Consider the following 22,960-nt stretch of genomic DNA (forward strand, 5'->3'; position numbering starts at 1 on the left):
AGCAGAGCTGGCGCTCCTGCGCATGCTCCGCCAACAGCCCTACTATCGCGAGCTTCAGGCAGCGTGGCCCAGAAGACAACCTTCCCTCCCTCCCCGGCTCCAAAGGCGGCAGCTGCGCATGTGCTCCCCGCCCCCTATCATGGCCACGACAGGGTTAAGGGGTGATGTTGCTATGGCTACAAGCCCCGCGGAACGCTCTGAGGCGATTTGTTTGGTTTCTGTTTAAAGGCTCAGTGGATATCGCTCTCCGCTCTTAGACTATATATCTTACACTATATCTTACAGTATATTTATACCTATATATAAAAGCCACGATATATACTGGAACTGTTAGGTGTCTGACAGGCCGCAGCGCATGCCGGGAATTGAATCTTTTAAAGATGCGGGAAACTTTTGGGGGTGTTGGCGGAGCATGCTGGGAGATGTAGTCTCAAAGCATCCAGCGAATTGAAACGCCCCACTAAAATTAGGCAACCTCTCCGCTGGGCGGTGCATGCTGGGAGACGTATTCTTGAAGCATCCAGCGAATTGAAACGCCCCACTAAAATTGAACAACCTCTCCGAGGGGCTGAGCATGCTGGGAGATGTAGTCCCGAAGCATCCCGCGAATTGAAGCGCTCACTGGGATGAGCCAACGTCTCCTCGTGGCGGTGCATGCTGGGAGATGTAGTCCCGAAGCATCCAGCCAATTGAAGCGCCCTACTATAATTAGGCAATCTCTCCGCGGGGCGGTGCATGCTGGGAGACGTGGTCCCGAAGCATCCGACGAATTGAAACACCCCACTAAGAGCAGGAGATCTGTCGCGGTGCATGCTGGGAGATGTAGTCCCGAAGCCTCAAGCGAATTGAAGAGCCCCACTAAGACGGGCAACCTCGGAGCATGCTGGGAGATGTAGTCGCGGGAAAGCGCCTCTCCACTGGGTCTGAGCGCCGGGCTCTCCTCTCGCCGGCCGAGGGGGCGCTGTGGCGCCGTTGTTTACTATGCTGCTGCTGCCGGCGGCGGCGTCCCGCTCTCCCCCTCCCGTTCCTGCGAGAGCAGCGGCGGCCAATGGGCGCGCGGATCTGGCGAGGCGCGGGCGGAGGGAGGCATCGGCGGCGCGGGCGGGGGCGTTGACGGGCGAAGGCCTGGTGCGGCTCTCCGCGTTCGCAATGAAGGAAGACAAGGAGAACGCGCGGCCGAAGGAGAAGCGGGGGGCTCCCGTCACCCCGACCGGCGGCGTGGGAGCGGCGGCGGCGGCGGTGGCAGCGGACGCCAAGGCGGGAGGCGAACCGGACAGGCTGGAGCGTCCGAAGGACAAGAAAGAGATCCTGAGCAAGGTGCGCGCAGCAGAGAAGCTCCCGCGCGGGGCCCGTCGGGGTCGGGGTCCCCCGGCAGGTGCGGCGCCTTTCCCTTGGGCTGGGCTGGACTCCGCGGGGCCGAAGGCGCCTTGCTGCGCATCGTAGCCCCGTGGCGTCAGCCTCTCTCGCGCTCGTGGGGCGACAGTCCAAGCGCAAAAATATTCGCGTGCGGTTTCCCCCAGCAGTGCGTGGAGAACTAGGCTCTTCGCCTCTCCTGACGCGATGGCTTTTTCTCCTTAATCCGCAGGTTGGGCATGGGAGGGGGGGAGAGGAGGTGCGGGGACACTTTCAAGTCGCAAGGTTTCAAAAGACGGGTGCGCGTGCGTGCGTTATTCCCCATTCCCCTTCCATCGCATAAACTCTGCTGACGGCCACCACTGTCACCTGCAGCCTGAAATGTCTGTGTGGGTATCTGTACCCCGAGAGACGATGGAGCGCCTGGGGTGAAGTCAAAGTGCTGCATTTAGCACCTGCCTGGGTCACTGCAAGCCTGGGCAATGTTGTGCAATAGAGGTCCTGGGCTTCACCGCTGATTCGCCGGTCCAAAGGAAAGCAGAGCAAGACGTTTGGCTGCAGAAGTTGTCGGAAGGAGGCGTACAACCCCACTCCGGATTTGTGCAGGGTCTTAGCCTTTTCTTCTTCCGAAGATCTCCCACAAGGTTTGGGATCGGGATTTTCCTGCTCCTTCCCAGCCCCACCTGCCCCTCGCTTCCTTCTACAGAATGTGCAGAGACTGCCTTCTTGACCATTGGATCCACTATTGGTCTCATCTGCCAAATCTGCTGAAGCTTGTCTTCGTAAGCAGGGGAAGTCCCAAACTCACCAAGGGTTTGCCCTCACCTGGTTTAGCTGGCCTATACCAGAAGTGGTTCAGAACAGGGGTTTTCTTTTCAGTTCTGCTCATTGTATAAACTGGTCTCAGATTGCACCATTTTTTAATCTCTGTTTTGATAAAACTCTCTTATTAGGGAATACTCACATTCTGGTCACCAAAGAGCATTATTGCTTGCCATGCATTATTACTTGCCATGCATTACTATTCAGTAAATAATTGGTGTGCAAAAATGTCTTTCAGTTGTAACGAACATGATGCAACAGACTGGTTGAAAGATTATGTAGGAAGCTGCCTTGTACTGATTAACGTTATTGACCTATCAGTCTTCTCTGTGCTGACTGGCAAGTGGCTCCACCAGTATGTCGGATAAGATTACCTTCCATACCTACCTGGGGATGCTAGGGATTAAACATGGAGCCTTTTGTGTACAAAGCATATAGTCTAGTGGATCTTTGTGTGTGTGTGTGTGTGTTGGTGTATATACAAGTGTGGATCCAAAAAAACCTATAGCAATGGAAAAACATGTTGTAGGACAGGTCAGCATTTTTTCTTTACTTTACTTGATGGAATTCATTACACAGAGATTTACATGCCAGAAGAGCACGGGCTGCAGAGAAGCTGGTTTATTATGAAATCTGTGGTAGAAATGTGACCCTTATCTAAGGTATTTTCCTTTGTTTTGAAATACCTTGGTTGTCAAACTTAATCCAGTCCGGGAAAATGTTCAACTCCCGGAACGGTTCAAAAACCAAGGCGTGGCTTCCAATTGGCTGCAGGAACTCCTGCACTCAATCAGAAGCCGTGCTGGACATTTGGCTTCCAAAGAACGTTCACAAACAGGAACACTCACTTCCAGGTTTGCAGCGTTCAGGAGCCGATTTGTTTGACAACTAAGTGGTTTGACAACCCAGGTACCACTGTATGATGGAACCTTGCTTTTTTAAAAGAAAAAATATTGTATAATACACCTAGTTTTTGTAAACAAATGCAACTTTTTCTTTAAGGTAGTGATTCGACGCCTGCCTCCCAGCTTGACCAAGGAACAGCTTGAAGAACATCTCCAACCTTTGCCTGAACATGACTATTTTGAATTCTTTGCTAATGACTCCAGGTAAAAGGAACTATAAACATTTGGCTGTGCTACATGTAACAATGTCATGTCATAAATGTCTTTCTGTTTTACATCCGTCTGTGTTGTGTATATTTACAATCATCACTCAGCGACGTTTCCTTATACATTGCCATTTTCTGTCCTTCTGCAGTTTGTACCCTCACATGTTTTCCAGAGCATACATCAACTTTAAAAACCAAGAAGACATTGTTCTGTTCAGGGATCGCTTTGATGGTTATGTTTTTGTTGATCACAAAGGCAAGTAAGCCTAAAACTTGGTTCTGTATATCATACCTGCTTTAAAACATGTTGGCATACATTTATACCGTAATTAAACTGTAATTCTGGAAAACCTATGCATTTATTACTTGACTCAAGATTTCAAAGGACAGCTTATAGCCCAATTCAGTGCATTATAATGTGGTAGTAGGTACCTTTGATTTTAGTGCAGTTCATCTCGAAATAATCTTTCTTGGACTGTTGTTTTAACAGCCCATTCCTAAGCACACTTTCTTGAAAGTAAATTGCACAAGCAGCAATTGGACATGCTTCTGAATTAGTACACTTAGGATTGTGGTGTGCATCAATAATGGGGAACCTGTGGCGTTCCAGATGTTGTTAAACAACAACTCCCAGACCCCTGATAATTGGTCATCTCTGCTTCAGTTTATGGGAGTTCAACAACATCTGGGGAGGCTCACAGTACCCTGTCCCTTGTCTAAATCCTATCTTCTACTGTACTGAGGATCTACCTTAATCTGCTAATTAGGGATAGCTGCTGCTTTGCACTGCATAAGCAGATGGCTTTGGGTGTGGCAAAGAAGCACAGCTAGTGCCACATTTCTGTTGTGGATCCAGAGAGACCCAAATCCTTTTTATGGATTTGTAATGCACACATAATTTCTGGTAATAATAACTTTAATTGTACAGTACTGACATGCAAAACAGAGTTCATTAGCTTAGCGTGGTATGGATTGCTGCTTTAGCATTCTCTGCTTGAGCAACAGTAGCTGAAATGGCACTCTAGAATAATAGAAATATATTATTTTGATTGCTTACCCTTCTTCATACTGCCAATTTCCCCCCTCTACTTTTTCTGATAGGATAGTCTCATGTAAGTGTTTGCTTTTGAATGACCAAACAAGTAGCTTTCATATCATGGTTAAAAAAATTTAAAAAATACGATCCAATTTGCCAGTTCATAAAATGTATCAGAACTATTTTGTAGTTTCAGGGCCAGTTCAATTGTTTTCCCAGGTGAGCAGGATACAAGCCATAGTATTGGTTTGGGTAGCAATGGAGGTATTTTCTCCAATTGGCTGCTGTTGCAGGAGGCCTGGACAGACAGCTTATGTCTGGCAAGAAATGAGTTTTGTGAATCTCGTGTCTCAAAACATTATCTTGATTGTGGGGTTTCTTGGTTTTGAGATATAGTCCCCCCCCCAACACGCACAAAAAGAAAAGGTTTTTCCATTCTTAACATTTTTGTTGTTGTCTTTAATATTTTTATATATGAACAGGTCTAGAATATCCTGCCGTAGTGGAATTTGCGCCGTTTCAAAAAGCTGCCAAAAAGAAGAGTAAGAAAAAGGATGCCAAAGCTGGAACTATTGAAGATGGTGAGTAGTAGCAGTCGCTGCTGTCATTCGATGAAAATACTTCCAGTGTAGGGTTTTATTCACTTCCATGAGCCAAGTGATTTACAATACAATAAAAACATACAAAGAGCAATCGCACATACAAACAGTTTTAAACAACACGACATTCATAAAATCAATTCATAATGTGTTTGAGGCAAAGTTTCTTAGATACAGGCCACCAGCATACCATAGTATTGCTCTGCTTGTCCCCACATGCCCTAATTTTTCACCTTTTTCATGCCTAGAGCATTTAATAATAATAATAATAATAATAATAATAATAATAATAATAATTTTTTATTTATACCCCGCCCTCCCCAGCCAAGGCCGGGCTCAGAGTGGCTTACAAGCAATAATAAAAACAAGATGAATGATTACAACTTAAAAACAAAAATAAAATACAACATTAAAATAATGGAACATTAAAATATTAAAATGTAGCCTCATCGCAGGAGGAGAAGGAAAAGAAAAAAGAGAGGGAGGGAGGGAGGGAGAGAATCAAATTGGCTCCAGGCCAAAGGCCAGGCGGAACAACTCTGTTTTACAGGCCCTGCGGAAAGAAATCAGATCCTGCAGGGCCCTGGTCTCATGAGGCAGAGTGTTCCACCAGGCCGGAGCCAGAGTTGAAAAGGCCCTGGCTCTGGTTGAAGCTAATCTAACTTCCTTAGGGCCTGGGACCACTAGGGTGTTGTTATTTATGGACCTTGAGGCTCTCCGTGGGGCATACCAGGAGAGGCGGTCCCGTAGGTACGAGGGTCCTAGGCTGTGAAGGGCTTTAAAGGTCAAAAGCAGCACCTTAAATCTGACCCTGTACTCCACTGGGAGCCAGTACAGCTTGAAAAGCACTGGGTGAATATGCTCCCATGGCAGAGACCCCGTGAGGAGCCTCGCTGCAGCATTCTGCACCCGCTGGAGTTTCTGGGACAGCTTCAAGGGCAGCCTCGCGTAGAGCGAATTACAGTAGTCAAGCCTGGAGATGACCGTCGCATGGATCACTGTGGCCAGGGCGGGGCATGAAAGGCAAGGGACCAACTGCTTGATGCGGCGAAGGTGGAAAAATGTCGCCTTAGCTGTTGCTGTAACTTGCGCCTCCATGGAAAAGGAGGCGTCAAGGATTACACCCAAACTCTTAACGGAAGGCAACGGCACTAATTGGGCCCCCGCAAGAGAAGGGAGTTGGTCCCTCATCCCCATGCCATCCCGACCTAGCCATAGGACCTCTGTCTTTGAAGGATTTAGTTTCAGTCGGCTCCCACGAAACCATCCAGCCACAGCTTCCAAACATCTGGTCAGTGTGTTCAGGGCCGAGTCGGTGTGGCCATCCATCAGCAGATAGAGCTGAGTGTCATCAGCATATTGGTGACAGCCCAGCCCAAAGCTCCGGATAATCTGGGCAAGGGGGCGCATAAAGATGTTAAAAAGCATCGGGGAGAGAATTGTGCCCTGCGGCACTCCACACACCAAGGAGTGGCGCGATGACATTTCCCTCCCTAGTGCCACCCTCTGTCCCCGACCAGAGATAAAAGAACACAACCAGTTACGGGCTATGCCCTGTATCCCCACGTCTGCGAGGCGGTGGTCCAGAAGATCATGATCGACCATGTCAAAGGCTGCTGACAAATCTAAAAGGATCAGCAGTCCTGACCAGCCTCGATCCAGTTGTCTACGGAGATCATCTGTTAGGGCGACCAGAGCCGTCTCCGTCCCAAAACCAGGACGGAAACCGGACTGAAATGGATCTAATGCCGATGTTTCCTCCAGAAACCTACCAAGCTGTTCAGCAACCGCTCTCTCAATTACCTTACCCAGGTATGGAAGATTTGAAACTGGGCGGTAATTGGATAGGTCTAAGCGATCTAATGAAGCTTTCTTTAAGAGTGGACACACCACTGCTTCCTTCAGCTCCCCTGGGAATGTCCCCGTGTCAAGGGACAAATTGATAATTTCAACCAGGGGGGTCCGCGCAACATCTGGACACTCCCTAATCAGCCAAGACGGGCACAGATCAAGGAGGCAGGTGGTGGGCCTACCAAATTTACTAAACTTAATTTACTAAACTTGACGGAGCTAAGCCTTTTCACTTGCTAGGTTTAATTCCTTACAGTCTACTCTGTTGATAGTCTCATGGCAGAAATTCCTCTGCAGGATGTCAATGTCTGTATAGGTCCAATGAAGCAGGAAATTGGACTTGATGCATTTTTAGTGCAGTTCTTGCAGCGGCTTGTCCACTTCTTGTACCTTGTCTGGGCAGATCTTTGAAGGGGGTGGGTCATTTTTCTATTAGCAGATATTAGGCATTATATTGTGGGGGCGGGGCGGGCGAGGAGCAAAATTTATTGCACCTGCCGTTAAAACCAATTGAAAATTGCCAACAGAAGAAGCTGTTGCCTTGATACAGATTATAAAATTTTGTGATCAAAGTGACCTATTGCATGTCAGAAGTCCATATGCCACAGTTAATGGCAATACTGCATAATATTTATTTATGTGATCTAATAATGTTACACAGTATTGTCATTAACTATTTTTAAGGGTATTACAACTCTTTCTATTCAGTGATTATTCTGTCTGGTTATTAGGGGGAATTTAATGTTTGGTTGATGCACACTTGCTGATGTGTAAAGAGCCTTTTGACAGCACAAACCTCTGCATGTCTACCTGGAAGTAAAGTCCATTGAATTTAATGGGGTTGGTTCCCAGTTAAGCACGTACAGAACTGCACCCTAGGTTGTTGTATCTTACAGGTAAATAAAAACAGTACTGTAGAAACAACATACTTTATTCAAAAGTAGAGCATATATCTAACATGACAGCTGGAGGTCTTGTTTCTTTTAGCTTTACATGTTATGTATCATTTTAAAGTGCATATATTTATGGTTCTTACCCTTTGGTTCCTCATCAGATCCAGAATATAAGAAGTTTTTGGAAAACTACAGTGCTGATGATGAAAAATTAACATCCACCCCTGAGACATTGCTGGAGGAAATAGAGGCAAGAAACAAAGAATTAATAGGTATAAAAAGTATTGTTACACAGCATATAGTTACAGAACATAGCGTGGCAGAGCCTAATCTTTGGAGCTTCCTCCCTATTGAGACCAAGCAGGCACTTTCACTGCACCCTTTTCAGCACCTGCTAAAAATACTGTTGTTTAGACAAGCCTCCCTAGAGGATTAGAAAGTTGAGGTAGTTTTAATCTGTTTTAGTATTTTAACTTTTGTATGCTTTAAAGTATGGTTGTGATTTTTTTCATTCTTTACTGTTTTACCTTTTAAAAAATCAATTACTATTTTTGAAATAGTACAGTGGTACCTCGGGTTACATACGCTTCAGGTTACATATGCTTCAGGTTACAGACTCCGCTAACCCTGAAATATTACCTCGGGTTAAGAACTTTGCTTCAGGATGAGAACAGAAATCGTGCAGCGGCGACGTAGCGGTAGCAGGAGGCCCCATTAGCTAAAGTGGTGCTTCAGGTTAAGAACAGTTTCAGGTTAAGAACGGACCTCCAGAACGAATGCAGTGGTACCTCGGGTTAAGAACTTAATTCTTTCTGGAGCTCCGTTCTTAACCTGAAACTGTTCTTAACTCGAGGTACTATTTCTTGGTTAGCGGAGTCTGGAACCTGAAGCGTCTGTAACCTGAAGTACCACTGTAATGAGGGAAGATCTTAATTTAGTTAGATACATAAAGATGGACAGCATTTTTATTTCCCCATATGGAAACACCAGAAAAGAATTGTTGTCTCAGCATAACTATATGTATTTGTACTACATTTTGATGAGCTTTGGTTATACATAATTTCAGTTTTGTAACTTAAAATTTTCATATGAATATTCTTCTTGCATTATTTCCACAAATAAAATGTGTTGAAATAAATACAAAAGCACTTTCTTTTACATTCTTTAGCAAAAAAAACAACTCCTCTGTTGAACTTCTTGAAGAATAAACAGGTAACAATTATTTCAGAACAGCCAGCATAATTATGTTGGCATTTTTGAATATTTGAATGCTGTCCAATAACACTTAATCTCATGGCAGTAGTGAGTGAGATTGAAAAACCTGTTATTGGATCTTGTTATGTGTACTTCGGCATTTCCAGCTTTCTTTGGAAGAGGCTGCCAGGGTGAAATGAATGTTTTAAAATCATTATTCCCACAGGTGTCCTAATGCAGCAACTCTGAATTTTGCATAATTTCAGAATATATGTTTTGGGGTAAAGGTAATTGCTCAAATTAATTTTGTTAAATAGCACTCAGCAGACCATTAAAACATAGAAATTGACAATTAGACTTGATAACATTTATTGGAAATATTAATACAGCTGGAAAACACAGAATTAAAATTCTAGAATGAATATATGTGTATAGTGGGAAGCGCATGGCATGGATATTTGTAGAAACCAAAAAATGCTGTGTTCTTTTAAAAAAAATGGATAGTGAGATTTGTAAATTTGGACCCATCATGCCAAAAATTGTGGCAAGGTAACACCATGGTCATGATTTGGTCTGCCATCTTGAATCAAAATGGCAGCCGGCATCCAAGCATTGATGATGACTGCCAGCTCCAGAACCCTCAGGCCATGTTTGGTGACAATATCCTGAGAAGTGGTGAAACTTATGAAGAACAGGAAGCGGCAGACAAACCGCTTTCCAAAATACATATATTGTACCTACTATATATGTACATTAGGTAATCATAAGGCGTCTAATAAAAATATTCAAAAACTTTACCAATTGTTCTTTAACAATTGGTTACTCTGGACCAATTGTAACTGTGAAGCAAAGTGATCTTTAGAGACGCAGAGGGGCAAGTGGGGGGGGGGATGGGGTGACTTTGTAATAGGATATACTGGGTCTTTCCTAGCCCCTTGATGAAAACTACAATGGAAAAAGATATGCAATACAAACACCACCACAGCATTGTTACAGGGGCAGCATTTGTTGTTCTTCAGTCTTTTAATATAGAATTGTAGAGTTGGAAGGGACACCAAGGGTTAACTAGGCAAACCCGCTGCAATTCAAGAATCTCAAGAGGTGGTCCCCCATCTAATTTGAAACCATACTAGACCCTGCTTAGCTTTGCAAATGTACTAGCAGTTTTATTGCCATCTAATAAATTCGAGGGAAGAACATTAAACCTTGCCAGAGAGAAATACTTCCTAGGTTTAAGGATTGTTTACCAACCCAAGTATGGCGTTCCATCTTTACAAAGGTTCATAGTAACCCCAGTGACTATGGGGAACAGAATACCCTTGCAGCTCCTTGACTCTCCTAGAGATCTATATCTAAAATCCTCTGTTAAAATTTTTATTTAACATCCTTAGATCCATGGTTAATAGGTAGGAGAGTGATAGGTTATGTTGTCGGATAAATGTAATGAATGTCATTACAGTGCTCAAATAAATCTTAATTCTATCTGTGAGCTTATAACTTCTTAATCCATATACAGAACTGTTCCTAGTGCTATATGCCATTAGCCAATTGGATAGCTCAGTTGGTTAGAGCGTGGTGCTGATAACGCCAAGGTTACAGGTTCAATCCTTGTATGGGACAGCTGCATATTCCTGCATTGCAGGGGGCTGGACTAGATGATCCCCAGGGTACCTTCCAACTCTACGGTTCTATGGTTTACCACCCATTCACTCAGTTTGGAGCTTTTGGAGCAGTTTATGATGCAAAATCTCTCCTGTCCCACCATAAAGACTTGGCTATAGTCTCACTGCATCTTTCCCCCCTCTTACAGCGTCTTAGAGAAGAAAAACGAGAGGAGAGGAGGAGGAGAGAACTAGAGCGGAAAAGACAACGAGAAGAAGAAAGAAGAAAATGGAAAGAGGAAGAAAGGAGGAAAAGGAAAGAAGCCGAAAAAACAAAGAAAGTGGAGCGATGCCCAGAAAAAGAAAGGGACAAATCAAAGGATGAACCAAAGATTAAGGTATGCCTTCATTCCTGTAGGATGCATTGGCCATATGTTGCTTTTGTATGCACACTCGTGAAATACGAGAGCAATTTTGCATTTGGCTTTGTATAAAGTGTGCTCTTTTTTTTTTGCATGCACACAGTTATTTGAGGTTGCAATCCTATGCATGCTTGGGACTAAGTTATACAGACTTAGATTAAAGTATTATAGAATAGTACTCAGTTCTGCACCGCATGTGTTTTGAAGGCACTGTATAAACAAACAGTTCTTATTTATTGCACTAGAAGCTAGACGTAGAAATCTCTTGAGAATAAAAAGCAGAACGTAGAATAAGGCCATAATCCTATACCATTAAGCCTGAGAGTAAACACCACTGGACTCAGTGGGATGTGTGCTCGGAAGTATTGGATTGCATTGGGAATTTTATTTTTTAAAGCAAAGTTCTGGTAACTGATAAGAAACAGTGGATCATGGAAATAGCTAGTTATGTAATGCTAATATCTTTACTCTTGTATTATGCACCAGGTACCCCCTTGCCTTTTCAGTGCAGACCAGCATCCTAACACAGTTAGCAGCAGAATTAACTTAGTAAGGAAAACTAAATTTGTTCTCTTCCTAGCTACTTAAGAAGCCAGAAAAAGATGAAAGAGACTTTGAAAAGAAAGAAAAGGCCAAGAAACCGGAGAAAGAGTGTCTGAGGGAGGAAAAGGCCGCAAGTGCAACCAGCGGTATGCAAGTCAGGCGCTCCGATGGGGAGGCTAAGGAGGAGAAGTCCAAAAAGTTAGTGCTTTCATTTCAGTACATATCCTTATTTCTCAGAATATGATTATTAATTAGGCTGCCTCGTACCAGATCTGCTTTTAAATTATATAGTTGACTAGTGTTCCAGATTAGAACTGTGGAGGGACCACTTTTTGCTCTTTCTAGTCTTTCTCGCAGTTCCAAATGGCTGAAGAGCAGATGGTCAGTTATGCAGCTCAGTTAGGGTCCCTTCGCATATTAGAATTTAATTATTTTTAAGTACGCTTCTCAAAGTGTAAACTGAAAAGCGAAGTGTTACAAATGCCAGAGAACTAGGATTGACTGCTGTTGAATTTAAGTTCAGCTGCAAAGCTGGGTTTGTTGCCGCATGGAGCGTGAGAAACAGCCTTGAGAATTTCTGGTTTAGTAAATAGCCTTGTGTTATCTTTGGCTGTGGTTTTCAAGAAATGTAAATTAGTTGATACTTGGTTGGAACTCTTTCCAGGATGCTCTATTTTCAGGGCGTCATTTTAGTGTCTGCATGGCAATATAGTGGTGATAGGCCTTCATTTTACTGTCTTCTCTCCGGATTGAATCTCCCAAGTCTCTTTTCATACAGATTGGAAGATGACTGTGGAAAAGACTATAGAGAAAGAGAGAGAGATTATGACCGAGACAGAGAGTATGAGAGAATGCAAAGAGAAAGAGACAAACTCCGACGCCAAGAAGAAGAGAGAAGGAGGCAGAAAGAGCGCTTCGAGAAAGAGAAGGTCTTTAGAAGAAAGGAGGAAGATGTGAAAAGGGAAAGAGACTCATTGCGAGAGAAAGGGAAGAGAGCTGAATTGGCAGAGTACATGGGAAATGCAGAGAAATCCGAGAAAGTAACCAAAGAGGACAAAAAAGAAGATATGGCTAAGAGGGATCGCATTAGAAACAAGGTGCTGATTCTGTGATAAAATCATTGTTCTTTGTTAGGCTGTGGGTGTATGCAGCTCTTTATTATAGACACAGAATGTTAAAAAAATATGACTCCATCTAAGGAATTACATAATAAGGTTTGTTTGTAGTACAACTTATTTCCCACTGGGAATGCATAGGATTGCAATTACAGGAGTGTAGAAATGATTGGCTTGCTTATCTAGTAAGTGACATTTATGCTCTGCTCTTTTTTTGTTAGAAGTTCAGGAGTAGCACCTGTGGAGCTATCCCATATAGTCCCCTTAACCAAAAGCCCTGGAACTTCAAGGCGGAGGGGTGGGGTGGCAGCAAGGGGATTGGACCTATATCTCTGTTCCAGGTCTGGTACTCTTTCACTATTATGCATCACAGCTTTATGTATTCTTAATTTAAGGATCGCCCAGCCATGCAGCTCTACCAACCAGGAGCTCGGAATCGGAGTCGTTTGTCAGGCTATGATGAAAGCTCTGCAAAATCACCCGATCAAGGAGTGGATAAGAAGCAGGAGTGCGAGACCAGTAACACAAAAGAAGAGTGACAAGTGTTGTGCTTCCTCACTGACCTAGCAGCCAAAGAGCATTAACTTTGTAGTCCAAAAGTGCCTTGTAGAAAAGAGGAGGGAATAAAGGGGGGACAGTACTTTTGGATGTATCTGGTTTCAGGTCCTCGTTGCAGATTTGGGACTCGGGCTTGGGCATCCTCAATACATTTTCAGTTGTGGGAGGTAGTGGCAGCAAAACCACAAGGGTGAGAAAACTTCCATCTCTGAAGAGTGGAAAGGCCTTGTCACCCTAAAATAGGATGAGTGGTTGCCCAGAATGAGTGCTGTCTTTCAGATGAAAGCCACGAACCAGTATTTGCACTTAACATACAGCCATGTTGGAGCCTCATGTTTGTTCAAGTGTTAAATTGTCTTTTACCACTGTGCTGTGTGGAGTGTGGTCTTCTGACCTGTTTCATTAACTGGAGGTAGGGTGGGAAGGTCCAACGTAATCTTGGTACTGAAGACATCTTTTTGTCTGGTGTGCTGCTTGTAACCGACTGCAAAATGAATTTTCAGAACAAGGCGTGGATGCTAATATTTTTCTTTGTTCTTTCACTTAACATTTGTATAGCTTGAAGGAAAATGAACTTCGCCATAGGAAACGTGTTGTTGTTTTTTACACATGTCTTCTAAAGTCCAGATATAGATGTATATTGAAGGTAGCTGCATAGTCCTCAACAGTCCCTGCATTCGACCTTCTTTTGTTTCCTGGTATCTCATAGGAAAAATGATCCGTCTTAATTGTGCACTGTTTTTGCCGAAGCTTTAGAGCATCTGGCAACCCAGGAAGGTTTTGCTAAGAGTTGTACCTCCTCTTTGTGGCAGTACCCTATTTGATACTTAATAAAACTCTATGAAGTAGCATTTAAAATTGCTTGTTACTATTTTTTATGTAATTATTTAGCATCTTTGTGTCTTTGAAGTTTTATCATGTCCAAGATCATATGAGGGTGGGCTTCAATAAGCTTTCAATATTTTTTTAAAAAAATATAAAAATGAAAAGAGATCTTCCACCTGGCTGCCGCAGCAGGGTGTAGAGGGTTAAATTCCCCCTTGATTCTACCATTTATGATCCTGTTAATCATCTGCCCATCCACCCAGCTGACTGCAACTTTAATTTTTTTAAGGCTGCATGTCAGTTTTTCATTTATGAAGAATGGCTTCCTATGAGGCATCTCAAAGTGATTTACAATACATATGAAGATACTACCTGCAACTTGAACTTGACTGGTTACTTACCAATGTTAATTCAATCTCAAACCTTTATTGGCATATTCTGTGGCATATCACAAAATTCTGAAAGGTTCAGTACAATCACGTCACTCAGCAAAATCTGCACCTAACATTAAAAATGCTATTCATGAATCCTCATTGTATGTTGCAGGAACCTGCCTATCTCCATCTTATCCCCACCCTGGGTAAACATTAGGAAGGCTACCTTACACTCATCTGACTGCCACTCCTGCTAACAGCCAACTGATTAATGAACTTGGATCAAATTGTCTAAACACAAGAGGCAATGCAAAAGAACATGCATAACTGATTCGGGCACAATGTTTCTGTGAGTGGTATGTGTTGGTTTGGGTTGGTTGGGTGATGGAGATAAGTTGCCATTGGCTATTCACATTGCACATCTCCAAACTTGCACAGATGCTATTCCTGATTTGGCTACCAAATTCTTGAATAAGCAGTACATTAGGAGTCTGTTTAATTTTGTTCTCAATCCTCCTTAACCATCCTGATGATTGTTATTCAGCTAACATGGCCACAAGAAGACTATTAGGTTCAGATCTGTAATACAGCTACAAACAAAACTTAAATGCTAGCATAATAATAATAATAATAATAATAATAATAATAATAATTTATTATTTGTACCCCGCCCATATGGCTGGGTTTCCCCAGCCACTCTGGGCGGCTTCCACAAAGACCAAAAATACACTAAGATATCACACATTAAAAACTTCCCTGAACAGGGCTGCCTTAAGAGGTCTTCTGAATGTCAGGTAGTTGTTTACCGGTATATCTTTGACATTTGGTGGGAGGGCGTTCCACACGGCGGGCACCACTACTGAGAAGGCCCTCTGCCTGGTTCCCTGTAGCTTTGCTTCTCGCAATGAGGGAACTGCCAGAAGGCCCTCGGCGCTGGACCTCAGCGTCCGGGCAGAAGGATGGGGGTGGAAACGCTCCTTCAGATATACTGGGCCGAGGCTGTTTAGGGCTTTAAAGGTCAACACCAACACTTTGAATTGTGCTCGGAAACGTACTGGGAGCCAATGTAGGTCTTTCAAGACCGGTGTTATGTGGTCTCGGCGGCCACCCCCGGTCACCAGTCTAGCTGCCGCTTTCTGGATTAGTTGTAGTTTCCAGGTCACCTTCAAAGGTAGCCCCACATAGAGCGCATTGCAGTTGTCCAAGCGGGAGATAACTAGAGCATGCAACACTCTGGCGAGACAGTCCGCGGGCAGGTAGGGTCTCAGCCTGCGTACCAGATGGAGCTGGTAGTCAGCCGCCCTGGATACAGAATTGACCTGCGCCTCTATGGACAGCTGTGAATCCAAAATGACTCCCAGGCTGTGCACCTGGTCCTTCAGGGGCACAGTTACCCCATTCAAGACCGGGGAGTCCTCCACACCAGCCCACCCCCCGTCCCCCAAAAACAGTACTTCTGTCTTGTCAGGATTCAACCTCAATCCATTAGCCTCCATCCATCCTCCAACCGCCTCCAGGCACTCACACAGGACCTTCACTGCCTTCACTGATTCTGATTTGAAAGAGAGGTAGAGCTGGGTATCATAGCTGGGTATTTCTAGACAAAGCATAGTGGGGGGGGGGGGAAGGAATTTCAGAGGAAAACTGATTGAAGTCTTTCGGTAGCCTGGTTGAAGGCATTTATTCAAACTGGGATACCATGCAGTTGTTGTGTTGAACAGTAGTTGAGGGCGTTGAATACCCTCAGGGCTGCTGGAACATACTGGTTCCCTTTGGAATAATGGAAATGAGTGATCACTGACACACTACTTTTTGCAGCATTAACAGCAAATTCTCTGCAGGTTACCCAGCCAGCCTTATAATGGATATAAATGCCCAGGTATTTAAATCACTTAACTTGCTCAATGGTATTTCCTCTTAGCAGCTGCTTATACGCCATGACTTTGTGAAGACCCATGTTTTTTGACTTCTTGAAAGTTAGTGCGAGTTTATTCCACTTGCAATACTGCATAAAGTAGAGCAATTAGCATTTTAGACCTATTTGTAAGTGTGAAAGTACCAACGCATCGAACATGGACGACCCCGTTAGAGGCAGCTCCACAGTTTATCTTGGTTTTTGTTAGTTAGTATTTTAGCATTTTAAAAGCTTTGTTTTCAAATGCCTGAGTTTGCTGGGCTACAGTAAGAAGCAGCTGCATTTTATCCAGTGGTTGCCCACCTCTCCTTTTGAGGATTCAATTAATAGGCCAGCTTTTATCTGCTTTAGCTGCTGCAAGCCCAAATCTATAATAGGAGTCATCCTCTGCTTTTAAACAATTATATACAGTGGTACCTCTGGTTGCGAGCGGAATCCATTCCAGAGGCCTGTTCGCAACATGAGCAGAACGCAACCCACGTCTGCGTGGGTCATGATTCGCTGCTTCTGCACATGCGCGTGACGTCATTTTGCGCGTCTGCACATGCGTGAGCGGCAAAACCCGGAAGTAACCCTTTCCAGTATTTCCAGGTCCCCGTGGGACGCAACCTGAAAGCGTGCAACCTGAAGCAAACGTAACAAGAGGTATGACTATTTCCGCTGCCTGTGCCTTGTGAGAGGTGCCTCCTCACACTGCCCCACAGGGGGCTGGGAAGAAAATGCCCCCAGCCTTAGTGGCCCAGCAGAGACTGGCCAAAGATAAGCATGAAGTCAGCACCTTATGTTGGGTGGCAGCAGCTCCCAGGCAGGCCTTGCACACAGCAAGCACAAGAAAGGCCAGCACAGTGCCTGCCAGCCTGGTTTCCCACTTGTCTGTCCATTCCCAACAGCAAAGGTTGGTGTGAAGGGGGATAGTCAGGTTACCCTAAAAAAGCTGTTTGTGAACCCCCCCCCCCCCCCGCCAGCCAGGCCTCAAAGCCTCAAGCACTTTTCAAACTAGCTGGCTGGGCTCTCTTACCCACGTGCTTGCTTACTCATGTTGTAAACAAAAATTTGCCCTTTTCCCTTATGGGGTATCCAAGAGCCCATATAGAGTCCTTACGTATGTTCCCTATTGGTAGGAGAAAATAACAGAGGCCAACCAGAGAATATTGAGAAGCAAAGCAGCTAGTAGGCCTGATCTTTATTGATCTGTTGCAACAGGGTCCTCACTCACCCCACACAAGAGGCAGGAGGAACCTCGAGCAATGGCGCGCAAGGCCTTATATAGACTTTTGAAATTGCCAACCTGTAGATCAAGACCACCCCCAGAAACATCATACATCACAGAAGGGGTGTAACCTAAGACCACCCCCCAGATACATCATACCTACATCACAGTAAAGGCGGTCTAAAATAGAAATTTGAATGTTGTTTTTCCTGTTTGCCAGGTTATCTGATTGCCTTTCCTGATTGTCTTTCCTGATAGTCTGTCACCCATTAAAATGCTGATTACTCAATTCCTGAGACAATGGGAAGGCTCCCTGACCCACTCCCCTTCTTGCAGGGAAAACATTTGGTCAGTTTGGGAGTCAAAATGGTTTCAGGTCGGTCTTCCTGTGCTGATCTATGTACGTGCTTGGTTGGTACACTTACGAACTTTACCATATATCTAAGACCTCAAAAAAGGGACGTGGGTGGCGCTGTGGGTTAAACCACAGAGCCAAGGACTTGCCAATCAGAAGGTCGGTGGTTCGAATCCCTGCGACGGGGTGAGCTCCCATTGCTCGGTCCCTGCTCCTGCCAACCTAGCAGTTCGAAAGCACGTCAAAGTGCAAGTAGATAAATAGGTAAGGTAAGGTAAACGGCGGGAAGGTAAACGGCGTTTCCCTGCGCTGCTCTGGTTCGCCAGAAGCGGCTTAGTCATGCTGGCCACATGACCCGGAAGCTGTACAGCAGCTCCCTCGGCCAATAAAACGAGATGAGCGCCGCAACCCCAGAGTCAGCCACGACTGAACCTAATGGTCAGGGTTCCCTTTACCTTTTAAGACCTCAAAATTCCTATCACACTCATCTCCTGGCAACCAGCACCCCCTGCTCAGCCCCAGAGGCACCATTCACCTTGGGAGCTTGTAGCCAGGGCTGCTACAACAAACAGCTGTGCAAGCTAGCGGGGGGGGGGGGCAGAGATGCAAGAGGGCATCAGAGGAGGGAGGGAAGGAAATAGGGACAGAGGCCAGTGTTGCTTGCGTCACCCATGACCATCCTTCAAAGCACCCCACCCCAAGGTACCAGGCACACTGGATGAAAACCGCTGCTTTAAGGGTTGCAAAGCTCAAAACACACTTTTTAATAAACACGCACGTGTTCGCTCGGAAGCCGGCAACGGCCTCCTGGAGCCGCCAGAGGGCGCTGCCGTCTTTCGACGGCACTTCCGCGTATGTACCCGGGAGGCCATCTAGCACCGTTTCCTGAGGCCGCCTCTTTCCCCCATCAGCCTCTGCGGCGCTTCCTCTTCCTCTTTTCGTTTGAAGCCATTGTGGTGAGCGGTTGTTGGTGCTTCAGTATGGTAAGTTAATCCGTTGCCATCCTCCGCTGGGGCCGCTTTGCTAACCATCCCCATGGCACCCCGCGTAGAATTAGTGTTTGACGCCCATCCTCGTCCAAACCCCGGAGACCTAGTAGTTATTGGGGGGGGGGGGGAGGGTTCGTTCATTCCAAGGAGGTGGGGGGAGCCTAGTACAAAATAGATGGGAGGGAAAGGACGGCAGGCCCAATATCCCACAATATTTTTATCTTCACAACAACCCCGAGAGGTAGGTTGCACTCCGAGAGATTGAGAGGGGCTGGCCGTGTAAACTTTTAGGCTGAGTTGCCTCCCCTTCGCCCCAACTGCACTATTAGAATTGGCAGCATCACGCAACCTCAAACGGTCGCAGCTTCCCCAGAAGGATCCTGGGGGTTGTAGTTTATTTAGGATGCCTGAGCCTTGCTTGAGACCCCTGTTCCCCTCGGAAAGCTTTTATTCCTAACGTGGTTTAAACAACTCTCAGCAACCTTAACAAACTCCAGCTCCCGAGATTCTTTTTGGGGGAAGATCCGACCGCTTTATTCAGCATAGCAGAGCTGTAAATATGTAGTGCAGAAAGGGAATCCCTCCCTGGTCTTACAGTGGAGCCTAATAGGGAACCTATGGCCTTCCAGATGTTGATTATTGGCATCTTCTACCGCCTCTGAGCATTGGTGTTGAGCCTCCAATAGGAAATAATAATTAAAACTCCTTATCTTTTCTTTCCAACCTGCCAGTCTTCCCACAAAACTTTCAAGATCAAGCGGTTTCTCGCTAAGAAGCAGAAGCAGAACCGGCCCATCCCGCAATGGATCCGCATGAAAACTGGCAATAAAATCAGGTATGGGGATTGCCTTCTAGGCATGGAAACTGGGGTCCTGCTGGAGTATTTAGCTCCCTTGGACTTTTTGTGGATGGGAAATAACCACTCCTGGTGGTTTATCATTCATCTGCTTGGGAAAACTGCATCATGCTTGCCCTTCGTGGCGTAAGTGTACTCAATGCAGAATCCTGTCCCCTACAAACTTCTATGCTAACTGATTCTTTACCATGGGCACCATCTTTCTGAAAGTGCTGGATGCTATCCTTTGCCCATAAGGAAAGCAGCCATGAGTTTCTTTCTTGGCTGATTGAACAGTAAATGCCACAATGAACTCTCTTTAGTGCTTTCCTTTTATTGGCAACAGGACTTTTTGTTGGTTGGTTGAACTTCCAGCTTACATCTTTTGTTCGTTTTCTAACCTTCATATGAACCTTTTACTGCAGTGGTCCTACCACAAATACATGGACAGCCTGGCCGGGGGAGGGGTCAGAAGGGGCCAGCCAAGATACTGTGCAACCTTCGCAGAGGGAAAGGCCCGCTGCACACAGACGCAGGGGGTTTGGGTTTCTGGGGGTTTCCTGACTTCGCATGATTTTGCCTTTGTACATGGACTCCCAGAACCAACCCCTTGTGTGACTTGCAGGCCTTCTATATTGAAGGTCTCTATTGACATACCCTAGAACCTCAGCGTTAAAGGGTCCATTCTTACTCAGTTTTTCCCAGATCTTTCGTGTGTGTGTGTTTTCTTGCTACAACACTTTCTCTTCCTACTGTTTCTTTTTACGCCTCCTTTGAGCATGATGGGTTTTCCATACCTACCCACTAGCTATAATTTGGCTGTGGTGTTGGAATCATTGAGCTTTGTCTCCAATATCAGCTGTTCAGAGGTGAGTTTTCCAGATAAAGTGTGTTCCCAAAGCAGGCTGCAATTACAGTGCTTCATTCTGTGGGAGCACTGCCATGTCCCTGCTGAGAGCAATTCTGTTACTTAGGAATCGATCTCACCTGTTCTGGTGAAATCAGACTCCCTTTTTAGCAGTGACAGGTGTACAAGGAAAGCTCCGAACAACATGAACACTTCCAGGGAAAATGACCAATGGAAGCTTTTCTAGGGGAAATGCCTCTATGATTGTGAATAAAGGGCTGTGTTTTTATTAGGCCAGATTCTATCAGTGAAAGATAATCCAGAAGTCCCATCTTTCCAGCCCTCTCAAAAGGAATTAAAATCAGAATTTATGTTGTGCACTAATAAGGAATGCTTTCCCCACAAAAACAAGCCACGAAGACTTTCAGTGGCTAGAACTACTGATTGATAACTCCATCAGTACAACTCTGTCCGTAGTTTGGTGCCACTGCTACATGGACAAAGGTAGTAGTCAGTGATACATAATGTGTGCATATTTTTTGCCTTCTTGCCATACCTTTTCCCAAAGCCTGTTACACACACGTGTGCCATCCTCCAAACACACATGTAGTTTTTTTGTGGTTTGCCAGACCCCAAAAGCTGGTGTTTTAGACTCATTTTTCTTTATTACTGGCAACAAAGAGCTGCCCCCACAATGTATCCCAAGTTTAAGTTCACACCAGTTGACATTGGTTCAGATTTATAATAGATGTCAAAAGCTTTAGTTAAAATTCACCCACACCCATTCTATTAAGTAGGCTGGTACTTGAGCCTCTTCTACAGGAAGGGGAATTGTTAGCTTAATTAGGATGGGAAAGGAATGTAATCACACAAGTAGTATTTTTAAATTATTTAAATTCTAAGTTTAGAATTTAAACTTATTTCCCCCATAATGTAAAACTATTTGGGTTAAAAATTATAATTTTGTTAGAATAGGAAATGCAGCAGTTCTTAGTGCATAGGGTTTTGGGTATGTGGATGTGTGTTTAAGTACCTTCTGAATTCTTGAAATTATCTCTCATATATACTACTATATTAATATGTGCTCACGTGAGAGGGAGCAGGGGAACACAAATGGCTCTGGGAAAGTCACACTTTCTTCTGCTAACAGCTGTGGGTCCCTTTGAAAAGTGCCATATGCACTTTGCAAGGGGGTGGCCAGTTCACTTGCTTACTATTTGCTTAACACAGCCTGGGATTTTGGTCTGCTGGAGAGACAGAGCTGTGCCTTGCTTACTAATCATGAACCTTTTGTTCTAGGTACAACTCCAAAAGGAGACACTGGAGGAGGACCAAGCTTGGCCTGTAAATAGAAGCGGCTCCAATCTTCCCGGCACAACCCTGAATCTTCCATCAAACTCTCAAGCGCCAGAATGGTCTCTTCCTACCAACCTGCCACATTTTCAGGACTGGAATTCTGTCTTGTGCTGTGCAGTCTCCCACCTTTGTAAAAATATTTGTTATTACAAATATTAATGAATTAAAAACTGAATGATGAAAAGCATTGTGTTAGCGTATGTCTTTTGGTTCTCAGTCCCATGCGTACTGGCTGAATTCTTGTTGCCAGTGGAGAGAAGCTCATTAATAAATATGAGATTCCACAGTCTAGCGAATTAGCGACTTCTGGTTGGATTTACTGTTTATACTTGCTACACACAAGGGGAGCTGGCAGCAGTACAAAAGGCTAATAGCTGTGAAATTGGCATGTATTGCATTGAAGGCTGAGAATTTCCAACTGTGTCTTGGTGGGTGAATAGTTTGAAACAAGCTGGCCAAAAAACAAAAACCCCACAGTGACAATCGCCGTCCTCCACGGCTGAAAGTGGGATTGGAATGTCATTGGCTTTGGCTAAGGAAGTACCAAGCAAAAGCTGGAAATGGCAGAAATGTGTAGAGGTGGGGTAGAGCACCTCAGATGTAACCCTTGCCAAAAACTCTTGGGAGAATCTGAGAAGAACGCTGCAGGGACAAGCTGAGGGAGGGGATTATGTGCAATTATATAAAATACTTTATATGATATACAAGAAAGTACTCTCAAAATTCTGGTGATCGAATTCAGGCATGGGAAACAAAGCTTTCTGGGTGCTTCTGAACTACAACTCCCATCAGCCCTGTGGCCAATGGTCACAGATGATGGGATTTGTCATTCAGCAAGATCTGGAGAGCCAGGATTTCCCAACCTCTGCTCTAATAAGGGCTTTTTTTTAAGGCTTCCAATTCACTTTTATGGAGAACACATCCACACACACAAAATAATGCATTCACAGGCATGCACTCAGAAATTTAATATCTGGCCACAGAAATAACTTCTTAATCTTCATGGTTTTTCCACTTGGTAGTATTCTTGGTGTTGATGTAATTTACAAATCCAAACTCTTTAAAACCTCCGGTGGGACTTCACAGTATTTCCTGTGGAGTTATCCATGGGTCCTCAAACTTTTTAAACTGGGCCGGTTCACTGTCCCTCAAACAC

General features: G+C 44.7%; 2 protein-coding genes across 3 annotated transcripts; both read left to right on the top strand.

Annotated features, from left to right (window-relative positions):
- The first annotated feature begins 833 nt into the window (after nt 1-833).
- On the top strand, nt 834-13,956 carry UPF3B (UPF3B regulator of nonsense mediated mRNA decay). Of its 2 annotated transcripts, none has more exons than XM_080990305.1 (10): nt 834-1,317; nt 3,178-3,284; nt 3,436-3,542; nt 4,805-4,903; nt 7,827-7,937; nt 8,834-8,877; nt 10,670-10,858; nt 11,472-11,623; nt 12,204-12,522; nt 12,936-13,956. In XM_080990305.1, exons 1-10 carry the CDS (start codon nt 982-984, stop codon nt 13,077-13,079), a joined length of 1,608 nt encoding a protein of 535 aa, XP_080846431.1. In that variant the 5' UTR covers nt 834-981; the 3' UTR covers nt 13,080-13,956. The 2 variants fall into 2 exon arrangements, with proteins under 2 accessions (XP_080846431.1, XP_080846430.1); XM_080990304.1 differs by having other exon boundaries at nt 876-1,317; nt 11,463-11,623.
- A 4,655-nt stretch (nt 13,957-18,611) lies between these two features.
- Nucleotides 18,612-21,988, top strand: RPL39 (ribosomal protein L39). The gene is made up of 3 exons (XM_080990699.1): nt 18,612-18,760; nt 19,498-19,601; nt 21,748-21,988. Exons 1-3 carry the CDS (start codon nt 18,632-18,634, stop codon nt 21,794-21,796), a joined length of 282 nt encoding a protein of 93 aa, XP_080846825.1. The 5' UTR covers nt 18,612-18,631; the 3' UTR covers nt 21,797-21,988.
- The last annotated feature ends 972 nt before the right edge of the window (nt 21,989-22,960 follow it).

Source organism: Podarcis pityusensis (assembly GCF_964106645.2).
Source record: "Podarcis pityusensis genome assembly, chromosome: Z".
Lineage (NCBI taxonomy): Eukaryota > Metazoa > Chordata > Lepidosauria > Squamata > Lacertidae > Podarcis > Podarcis pityusensis.

Excerpts from the sequence above, each read along its gene's own strand:
- RPL39 (XM_080990699.1), top strand. The coding sequence starts at position 18,632 with ATGTACCCGGGAGGCCATCTAGCACCGTTTCCTGAGGCCGCCTCTTTC. Across the intron at positions 18,761-19,497 it reads GTTGTTGGTGCTTCAGTATG|TCTTCCCACAAAACTTTCAA; the intron begins GTAAGTTAATCC and ends CCAACCTGCCAG. Across the intron at positions 19,602-21,747 it reads AAAACTGGCAATAAAATCAG|GTACAACTCCAAAAGGAGAC; the intron begins GTATGGGGATTG and ends CTTTTGTTCTAG.
- UPF3B (XM_080990304.1), top strand. The coding sequence starts at position 982 with ATGCTGCTGCTGCCGGCGGCGGCGTCCCGCTCTCCCCCTCCCGTTCCT. Across the intron at positions 3,285-3,435 it reads TTCTTTGCTAATGACTCCAG|TTTGTACCCTCACATGTTTT; the intron begins GTAAAAGGAACT and ends GTCCTTCTGCAG. Across the intron at positions 4,904-7,826 it reads AGCTGGAACTATTGAAGATG|ATCCAGAATATAAGAAGTTT; the intron begins GTGAGTAGTAGC and ends GTTCCTCATCAG.